Source organism: Triplophysa rosa, linkage group LG4 (assembly GCF_024868665.1).
Source record: "Triplophysa rosa linkage group LG4, Trosa_1v2, whole genome shotgun sequence".
NCBI lineage: Eukaryota > Metazoa > Chordata > Actinopteri > Cypriniformes > Nemacheilidae > Triplophysa > Triplophysa rosa.
This window is the reverse complement of record NC_079893.1, coordinates 26,928,300-26,938,747: the sequence shown is the minus strand read 5'-3', so window position 1 is coordinate 26,938,747 and position 10,448 is coordinate 26,928,300. Positions and strand designations below refer to the sequence as shown.

General features: G+C 38.0%; 1 protein-coding gene across 2 annotated transcripts; it reads left to right on the top strand.

The window, feature by feature from the left end:
* Window positions 1-123: 123 nt before the first annotated feature.
* Window positions 124-10,431, top strand: pkd2 (polycystic kidney disease 2). Of its 2 annotated transcripts, none has more exons than XM_057332606.1 (15): window positions 124-1,272; window positions 1,789-1,902; window positions 2,475-2,608; window positions 2,695-2,945; window positions 3,029-3,253; window positions 3,422-3,650; window positions 4,268-4,438; window positions 4,540-4,721; window positions 4,862-4,982; window positions 5,072-5,170; window positions 5,725-5,846; window positions 5,927-6,044; window positions 6,129-6,289; window positions 6,493-6,649; window positions 6,727-10,431. In XM_057332606.1, the coding sequence occupies exons 1-15, from the start codon at window positions 873-875 to the stop codon at window positions 6,943-6,945; spliced, it is 2,703 nt and encodes a 900-aa protein (XP_057188589.1). In that variant the 5' UTR covers window positions 124-872; the 3' UTR covers window positions 6,946-10,431. The 2 variants fall into 2 exon arrangements, with proteins under 2 accessions (XP_057188589.1, XP_057188588.1); XM_057332605.1 differs by having other exon boundaries at window positions 6,126-6,289.
* The last annotated feature ends 17 nt before the right edge of the window (window positions 10,432-10,448 follow it).

The window sequence follows — 10,448 nt, the reverse complement described above, 5'->3', positions numbered from 1 at the left end:
TATTGTATCGATTTTGAGGGAGTAATGCAGTGATTGGTTCAGGGGAATGTCACTCAGATTTCGTCATCCAATCCTGAAGAGGGGCGATATCCTGTTGCTTAGCAGCACACAAGACAAAACAACAGATTAAAAACATAGCGTAGTTTTAGTTTACTTGAATCGTCACATATGTGTATCGTAACTTTTTATACTGCTTGACAGAAATGTCAACATTTCAAAACTTTTTTAATCTTCATGTAACATCGTAGAGCTGCTTTTTAACCACTTTATTTTAAAGAAATGAAAATGATCTTGCTTTTTAATACAAGCGTGTTTTAGTGGTTTTGTGAGTAAAACTGTGCAGTGGAGAGATCGGGAGGGGCTGCACTAAACAGGGCGATGTTGAAGTTTCCAGAGGTTGATGTCAGCGTAACTGGATTCCTCTAGTCTGGGATTTTAAGGGAACAACTGGGAACAAGATGGCTGAGTGTGGACTGGAAAACTGCTTTTTTCCACTGTCACAAACTCTGGACTAAGGGTTTCTAAAACTATATTAAAGTAAAATATGCAGGTATAAATTCGCGTCGGTACTTTTGGACGGCAACTTTTACTGTTATTATCGTTGTATACGTTTTTTTCCCGACCGAATTTTCTCGCTTATTGTTATTGGAAACAACGGAATATCGTTCCGGACAGTTTTTCAATTGCCAAATAACACACTGCAAATAATTTTTACGCTAAATATTTTTTAAAAATCAAACTTCCTAAACTCGAGTTTGGAGTTTTGTCGTACGATTGGCACACATTTCACGACCATCCTCTGAATCAAACCGACATTAAAGAATGACTGCAACTAAAGATTGTCTTCATACACAGTTGTTTTGAATTGCACAATGAGCTCCAGTCGCGTCCGGCCTCAAGCACCGCAGACCCCGGCAGCATCTGCCGCAGCATCACCGCCATATGAAGGGATTGAGATGGAAAAAATGCACCACGAAGAAGTGGGCCTGGGGGTGCCCGATGAGACCCCGTCTCCGCCTGCCTCCAGTTCCAGGCAGGCGTGGAGTCGGGACAACCCGGGGTTCGAGCCGGAGGAGGGGATGATGGAGGCAGACTGGCCCCCGGCGAGCCCGGGCCGGAGGTCTGTGTCCACGGCCTCCAGCGGCAGCAGCACCATCGGGCCAGGTAGCCTCTCCGGTATCACTGCGAGAATAAACAGAGGACTGTATCCAACTCAACCAGCTCAGGACGAGCACCCCAGCTGCGGGAAGAGGATAATGCAGAAAATGAGGGGTAAACGTTCAGATGGGATGTTGTATTGCCAATAGGCTCGTTAGCTGTGGGGTTAAGGGTAATAAACGTATGATTAAAGTAAAAAAAGAAGTCAGCTAAACGTTGTTAAAACAATTGTTTATGTCTCTATTCTAACTGTAATTGTGGGGTGATTTTTTGTAAAGAAAATGAATTTTGTGAATATTTTTTGAAAGAAGAATTGGAGATTAGAGTAAATAATGTTATATATTACTTTATAATAATATGTATTATTATAATAATTATTATGAGGTTTAGAATACTGTATAATTATAATGAGAATTTAGCTTTTGCACATTGAAAAATAAAAAAGGCGTTTACAAAGACAACTGGTTTGAGAATACATAATGTCTATCTAATATATATGAACCAGTTGTTGTATTCGTCAGTTGTATTCAAGAGCAGGATTAGTTATTGTAATAGTGATAAATATGATATAAGAACAGTAAGTCTATGAGAAATACTTCTAAAAGTAGTTAAAGGGTATTTTTGTTTCAGTATTATGGGACACTCGTCTTTTGGGTGAAAGTAACAGCAACAGAGAGATGTATCTGAAGACTGTTCTCCGAGAGATGATCACCTACATACTCTTCCTGCTCACAATCTGCATCTGTAAGTGAAACCGCGCTGTCGTTATTGAATAACTTGTCATGTAAAAATATGTTATGATTTTTTCTTGTGTTTTCTTGTGTGCATTGAAAACATTTTAATTTAGTAATTAAGTAAAACATTTTTGTAATATTTTAATTTAGAACATTGTAACCTTTTTAAAAGGTTTTTCACATAACCTAAAGGCTAACCATAACACAAAAATAAGTTGTGGAAATTGAATAAAATATGTCATCGTTTTCCACGAAAATACAGTTATTTTCACATCCGCTCCAGCGGTGCCAGTCTTTACTTCTGGAATAACAAGCACTTTGAATTGGCATTATATATTATACATTTTTTTATTTTAGATATACTTTAATTTAGGGAGGAAATGCATGTCTAACAAGATTTAAATGCAATACAAATAAACAATATAATATAAAACACATTTTCTTGCAATGGTTTTGATATAAGCATGTATGTCTATATAAATATACAGTATCCTGCTGAATCACACACTCTTCATCAATTCTAAAACATCTCATTCTGTAATACGGCACACAGTTTTCTCATTGTCTTTCAATGTTTCTCAGTAACCTATGGAATGGTGAGCACCAACATGTATTATTACACTAAAGTCATGTCTCAACTCTTCTTGGATACACCAATAACAACCGGAGAACCGACGACCTTCAAGACTCTTTCAACAATGGAGGACTTCTGGAAAGTAATTATTCCATTGCTGCTGATCTTTTTTCGTTATACTTAGAAATGGTTAAATTGTACTAAACGTATGAATTGTCTGTACTGTAGTTCACAGAAGGGCCTTTTCTTAATGGTATGTACTGGGAGTTCTGGTACAACAACAAGAGTCTTCCAGAGAACCAGAGTCTGATCTACTACGAGAACCTCCTGCTGGGCGTTCCTCGTCTTCGACAGCTCAGAGTACGCAACGAATCCTGTTCTGTCCACAGAGACCTGCGGGACGAGGTGTACGACTGCTACAGCGTTTATTCCCCAGTCAAAGAGGAAAAGGCACCATTTGGGTTTAAAAATGGCACTGCGTATGTGGCCTTAGATGACTAAAATATGTATTTGTTGATGTAAAAGTTTGTCTGTAAGGTTTTTCTTGCTGTTTGTGTTTTAGGTGGTTGTACTCGACGGACAGCAGTTTGGGTGAGAGCAGTTACTGGGGCCAAGTGTCGACCTATGGCGGTGGAGGTTACTACCAGGAACTGTCACGCACTCGAGAGAAGTCAGCCAATCAGCTGCAAGAATTGAAAAACAACCTCTGGTTGGATCGTGGCACCAGAGCAGTGTTCCTGGACTTCTCTATCTATAATGGCAACGTTAACCTGTTTTGTATTGTCAGGTAATGACAATAACTATAACTTGTGTCCTTTAATTGATTTGTCTCATGTACAGTAATGTGCAAAAGGCAATTTAAAATGTAATAAAAAAATTATGTCAGTAGGAAATTACAGTATAGATTTCGAACAATTTTTTGGCATTAACAGTAATAAAGATATTTTTACTGTAGAATGCTTGCGGAGTTCCCGGCCACAGGGGGCGTTGTTACCTCCTGGCAGTTCCAGACCATCCGGCTCATCCGGTACGTGTCCAGCTGGGACTACTTTGTGGGGATGTGTGAAGTGTCCTTCTGCCTCTTTGTGCTGTATTACCTGGTGGAGGAATTTCTTGAGATCCGCCTACATCGCTTACGCTACTTCAAGAGCCTGTGGAACTGTCTGGATGTTCTCATTGTTGCGGTAGGCAGAAATAAAACCTTTACACATGTTTTGTAAATTAAATTTATCAGTGAATCTTTGGCTAGACAGTGAATCGATTCGGTTTAAGATGACTTAGTTTTTGATTTGATTCAAAACTGAGTTTGCTCATTCAGAATGATTCATTTCGATTTGATTCATGATCAAATTGATTCAATTTCAGTTTGATTCAAAATAATTTTTCAATTGTACGAAATGAATATCAATTCTATTAATGTTAAAATATAATATATACATAAAATATATACTAAATTTGACCTACCTTAAATTGCCCTAACTCTTTTATCAGTTTAAACTACAAATAATTAAACAAAATTAAATTACAAACTAGTTTTCACGTGTGTATATGTTAACAGGAGTTAGAGAATAATGATGTCATACATTTTCTCAGCATCATTAAAGGGGTGTTGAACTAATTTAATATCACTTTAAATATTTTAACCTACTTTATAGAATTGTGATTTGTTTGAATTTTAGTTTTTGATTTCATTAACCATAACAAACAACTCGAATTGTGAGTGATAAACTAATATGTAGTTTGCTCTCTCGAGTATGATACTTTGTTGAGCCAGGGTTTAACCATTTGTACATTATCACAGCTCAGCGTTCCAGCCATCATCATGAACATCTGCAGAACATCAGTCGTCAGTCGCAGACTTCACTTCCTGCTGGAGAACCACAGCACGTACCCAAACTTCGAGCCCCTTGCTCGCCTCCAGGTGCACTTCAACAACCTGGCCGCTGTTATCGTCTTCCTATCTTGGGTCAAGGTGAGGTCTCATTTCAAGAAATAGGCCTGCAGAACATCATCAAGTAACTTCCTGGCTTCATTGACACGCAGACAAACAGATCCATCTTCTTTCTTCCCCAGCTTTTTAAGTTCATTAATTTCAATAAGACCATGAATCAGCTGTCCACCACCATGTCACGCTGCGCTAAGGACCTCATGGGCTTCTCCATCATGTTCTTCATCGTGTTCCTGGCCTACGCCCAGCTGGCGTATTTGGTGTTCGGCACGCAAGTTGATGATTTCAGCACTTTTCAGGCCTGCATGTGAGTTTTGAAGGCCTTTTTGCATTATTTTTGCTGGCTTACACAACCAAATACTTTCATTAATCAAGTATGAAAGTATTTTATGTACATAGAAATATACAAATAATAAGTTTATTATTCATGGCTCTCTGTTGTTACAGATTCACACAGTTCCGGATCATTTTGGGTGATTTTGACTTCTCAGAGATTGAGGAAGCTGACAGCGTTTTGGGACCCATTTACTTCACCACCTTTGTGTTCTTCATATTTATGATTTTACTGGTAAACAAAACAGATGAAACATGACATATACATCCATATGCACATACTGTAAATACTTCATTTTTACCATATTTTTTCCTGACATTCAGAATATGTTCTTGGCAATCATCAATGACACTTACTCTGAGGTGAAGGCTGATATGGCCCAGCAGAGGTCAGAGATGGAGATAACAGATCTCATTAAAAAGGTATAAAGAAAATAATACTACACAAAGATTTTTGCTGTGTCCCAAACGACATACTATGCACTTAAACTATGCACTCAACCATATAGTGTATACATTTTAGAAGGGTAGTATCGTCCCAAATGGAATACTAAATGGTTTTATACTAACCGGATTGTATATCGGTTTCCCAGACGAGCGCAAATGACGTCAATCGCACGGCGTGTACATTGTACAATTAATGTAATTTTCATCTGTTTGTCCAGCATTACTTTGGTCATCATCAGATTGACACGTTATCACTCTGCAGGAGAGTTTTGCTCGAGAAGCATCTTATAGCCCCGCCTCCCTTCCGCTACCTAAGCGAAACTGCGACCGTTGAGTGCATGAACTGTCCACAGTTCCACACTTCATATTTTCAGTTGAAAAAGTGCATCATCCGGGTACTTAAAATTGACTTTTTTTTGAGGATTTTCAATGTGAACGCACTACTCGCACTATTTATACTACAAAATGGCGTAGAATAGTGCTTAAGTGCACGATTTGGGTCATATTCATGTTTTATCTTTGTGTTTTAGGGCTATAACAGGGCGATGGTGAAACTCAAGCTGAAGAAAACCTCTGTCAATGACGTCTCAGACAGCTCGCACCCGGCTGGAGGAAAACTCAGCTTTGATGAGCTTCGACAAGATCTGAGAGGGTGAGAAATATTTACTTGAATTTAATGAAACAAAATGAGAAATGAACCTGACTAAATGTTTCCCATGTGATTATACACAGAAAAGGACATTCGGACGCTGAGATTGAAGCTATCTTTGCCAAATATGACCTTGATGGAGATCAGGAGCTTACGGAACACGAACACCAGCAGATGAGAGATGATCTGGAGAAAGAGAGAGTGAGTGAATGTAGTGTAGCGTTATTTTTCATTAGCACACACATTGAAACGGATGCTTAGTATCTTTTAAACGCACGCCAGGAGGACTTGGATCTGGAGCACAGTTCACTGCCTAGGCCAGAGAGTGGGCGGAGCTTCTCCCGTAGCCAGGACGACTCAGAGGAGGACGACGATGAGGACAGCGGGCACAGTTCCCGTCGCCGTGGCAGCAGCTCAGGAGGCGTGTCATATGAGGAGTTTCAAGTGTAAATATCAATTGTCACAACTTAAATAATAATAAAGCATTAAAAATGTTTTATCAAAAATTATCGTTGTGCTAAAACTGGATGTTTTGAAAATTGGTAATGAGACGCCAACAGCAAAGATGCCTTAAAGCGCTTCAACCCTGATGATTGCTGCTTGCAGCTATATTTTTTAAATATAATAACTTTGTGTTTGTTGTGGTCAGGCTCGTGCGCAGAGTGGACCGTATGGAGCATTCGATCGGCAGCATCGTATCAAAGATAGATGCTGTCATTGTGAAGTTAGAGGTCATGGAGAGAGCCAAGATGAGAAGGAGAGATGTGCTCGGACGCATCCTGGATTCATGGAATCCAGTCACAGAGGTGATGAAACTACGAACTAACTAACAAATTATTTTGCGTGTAACCAGTTTTTTTAAGATGTAACTTTATGCTCTCAGGATGAGAAGACAGGCAAGAATCCAGAGCTGAACCGGGAACAGATGGACAAGCTGGTTAGAGAGGAACTGGAACGTTGGGAGTCTGACGACCAAATATCGCAGGTTAGCCAGCGCCAGGCCACTCCCATTGCTCAGCTCCGCCCACGCAATTCCCGACCACCTTCATCTCTTTCCACTGAGGGCCCAGATGCCGCAACCAATGGGGCCGGCCACATGTGAGGAGTTTTGATTGTGTATACATGACAACTTTGGAGTTCCGCAGTTCGTTCTACAGGTCCGTGTCTGATGCAGTGCATTGGGCAGAAACTATTTAGTCACATTTCTGAAGGTTGAAAACCAAACACACTCAAATCAGTATTGCACGGTCAGCCGTCCTGCCGCAAGCCCACAGCTATAGGATTAAATAGTGCTGCACAAAAGCTATTTATTTAGGTTTCTTTATATTAAAGTTAATTGGGGCTTTTTGTTTGTAGCCAGCCTATGCTTTATAATGCAAATAGAAAGATAAATTGAAGCGCAACTCTTTCACACAGGCCTTTTGTATACATTCCTATAAAGCTTTTTTGAGTAATTAAAGCTATATTTTTTATAATAATGATCATTTTATAACCAGCCACCTTCACAGTGAGCGACTGGCCATTTTGTCAATGGATTGTAATAATATCAACATCACGCTCCGCCCACAGTGAAGTCTGATTGGTTGATAATCCTGCTCCACACAGCTATAAACATTGAGTCAACGCTTAAATTTCCTTTGTTACTCCAGGTACAATGCATTTTAAAATTGAGGTACATTTAAATTTTTGTCTTTGTGCTTCAACATTAAGCTTTTGTCATTTCACAGCATAATTGTATCGATGTATATACACAACATACATGATACACAAATTATCAACTTTTTCCCATTTAATCTTTAAAAAGGGCCACTGTGGTAAAACACATTTTCACATAATCACAGTTTTATACTGTATCCTGCTATGATTAAGTGCACAGTCTAGTTGATATGATATGATATATATAATATACTGTATGTATAGTGAGGACCAATATCTTTCTATACTGAACAGAAGAATGCATTAAACATAAACATTCATCAAATTAGATGATTTAATATGATTGGCAAATAAACAAATTGATAAAACTGTCCTAACCTAAAGCCTGATCATAACTAACCCCTAACATCAGAGGGAAATATTAGGTTGAGAAAACTAAGCTTGATAAGCCAAATCTAGTCCTAAATCTAACCCGACAATCTGATTGGTTGATTGGTTATAGTTAGTTAGAAATCACAAAAACTGAAAATGTCCACACATTGGGCCTCATTCATGAAACACGAGCAGAACTAATTTTTGTGTAAATCGTTCGTAATGTTGTTCTGCCGTAACTGTTCAGATTCATAAAAATGTTCGTATTTTCAAAATGTTAGTTGGTACGAAAAAAAATGACACCTGCTCCATACCATGTGTAAATGGTGCATAAAACATTCAAATGTTCTGTGTTCTTTCTGACAAACTGATTACAATGCATTTTGATGCACTGTGTATCATAATGATATTTCACGTGTTCCTTTGCCCTGTCTTTTTGTCGTTTTTTACTCTTTAACTTTGAGTAAAACACAGACCTCGTTACTGTCCCTTTAGACACAGCTGTCCAATCACAGTGGAGTGCAGGACAAACAGTACATTGACCAACCATCACACTTGCACAACACAACAATGGAGAAGTTAACATTGCTGGTTGTTGCATTTTTATATTCAGTAATAATCTTAAAAATAAGATACTCATAACATGTTACTGCCGTGAATATTCCTAATCATAGCAACCAACATGTCTCCGGAAAAACGTGCAGTACATCCAAAGCGCTCTCAAGCGCCACCAGTTGGTTATTTTCAGAAGAGCACCAGGCATTATTTCAACTGATTAAAAGGCTTTGGTGGACACAGGTTAATTTATTAATTTATTGTTAGGCATATAGCCTATTAGTCTCTTAGGCATTTAAGCAATATAACGTGCCAACCATGAGAATGGAATCCAGAGGATTCCAGCTTTCCTAGATACGTAATTTGCGTAGCTGTCCTTCATAGGCGGGGATTATGCTAATTATGATTAAGCGTGCATGCACACCTTATTTACAAATTATTGGAATTCTTTAAAGTCCCTGTGAACCGGAAGTTGCGATCGTTTTTACTTCCGTATTCTGACACATTTCCGAGTGAAAAAGAATTTCAAAGGAGAAAATAAGTGGGCGTGGCTTGCGCTTTTCACTGCGAATTGATTGGATGTGTAAAAACAGCTGTTGCATTGATTTGAAATGAATCTGGCAGCAGACAGGAGAGGAGTTAACGGATGCTCCGATTATGAGGGTACATGAACATTAAAAAGAGAAAGACCCAGATTGATAAGCTATTTACTATAAATGCTGCAATATTTCATGAAAATTAAGAATTGTCATTTTTAATTTCACTGGGACTTTAACATACACACGTTTTACTATCAAATCTGACGTTTACAAAGTATTTTTCGGGTAGGTCGGTTTTACGCGCAAATCACTCATATATTATGAATGTTTCATGAAAGAGACCCATTGCCTTTTCTGAATGAACTTTTTGTACTATGTATTCTTCAGCAATGAGCTTAATTTCACAGTATGGTTTCCTTTTCATATTTTATAACTCACTCTTCAATTTATTACAGTTGTAGTTGTGGCATGTTTTATTATGTTTGTTTATATAATGAGCATTTTTCTTTGTAATCTTTAATAATTTTAAGTCTCAAATCATTTTGATAGTTTTTGCATTATAAAAACAAACTTCAATTTGGAGTGCTTCTGATTTCATGGGATATCCATGTGTATTTGTCTTTTAAGGCACCGATTTTAAAGGTACAGTTCACCCAAAATCATTTACTCACCCTCATCCTGTTCCAAACCTGTATAAATGAAAGAATTTATTTGGAAGAATGTTTGTTCAGCATCAAACATAACAGCAAAAATAAAATTGTTTTCTTATACATTTCAAATCTCGAAGTGCCATTGGTCAGCAAAAACAAGTGTCCTCCCCCAATATGTGACCATTCACACAAATAAACTGCACAGCAATTACACTTCACTTTTTATCGTGATAAAATGTATTAGTATTTTTCATTATGCACAATTTGATTGTTTAATGTCACAATCGTGTACAATAAAATCCATTCAAACCCATAATGGTCTCTTTATTTGACAATAACCCGTGTATCTTTTCATCCTAGACATAACTGACTCAACACAGCATTAAGAATCACTGAAAATATAACATAACTACTAATGTCATATGAAAGGGATATTTTGTAGATATAATTCACAGACTTTGCTGGCTTTTGTGGATGGATTTAGTTTTAACACAACGAACGTCGTGAAATGTGTGCTCATGGCACAGGAACAGGGTTTGGTAATCTTCTCATTGATGTTTGCTGGTTTTGGATTAAGCCTCACCAATTATATGGATTCCCATGGGATGAGCGGTACCAGGACTGTGCACATCTGACCTGCGACCTGCTCCTTGAGTTTGGATATATCAAACCCCTGTGCAATGTGTAACAATGGTGTTGCATGAAATGGTGAATGATATGTAGAAAATGTAGACTAACTGATTTGTAGTTTATATTTGATATTGAAAACCATGAAACTAGTACTTGTTCTATAAGTATTACAGTTAAAAGTAAAACCTTAATGATACAACAAC

What these genes read in the sequence shown, in the direction of transcription:
- pkd2 (XM_057332605.1), top strand. Translation starts at nt 873, where the DNA reads ATGAGCTCCAGTCGCGTCCGGCCTCAAGCACCGCAGACCCCGGCAGCA. An exon ending in AGCACTTTTCAGGCCTGCAT is followed by an intron (nt 4,722 to 4,861) that starts GTGAGTTTTGAA and finishes CTGTTGTTACAG; the next exon opens with ATTCACACAGTTCCGGATCA. An exon ending in TAACAGATCTCATTAAAAAG is followed by an intron (nt 5,171 to 5,724) that starts GTATAAAGAAAA and finishes TTTGTGTTTTAG; the next exon opens with GGCTATAACAGGGCGATGGT.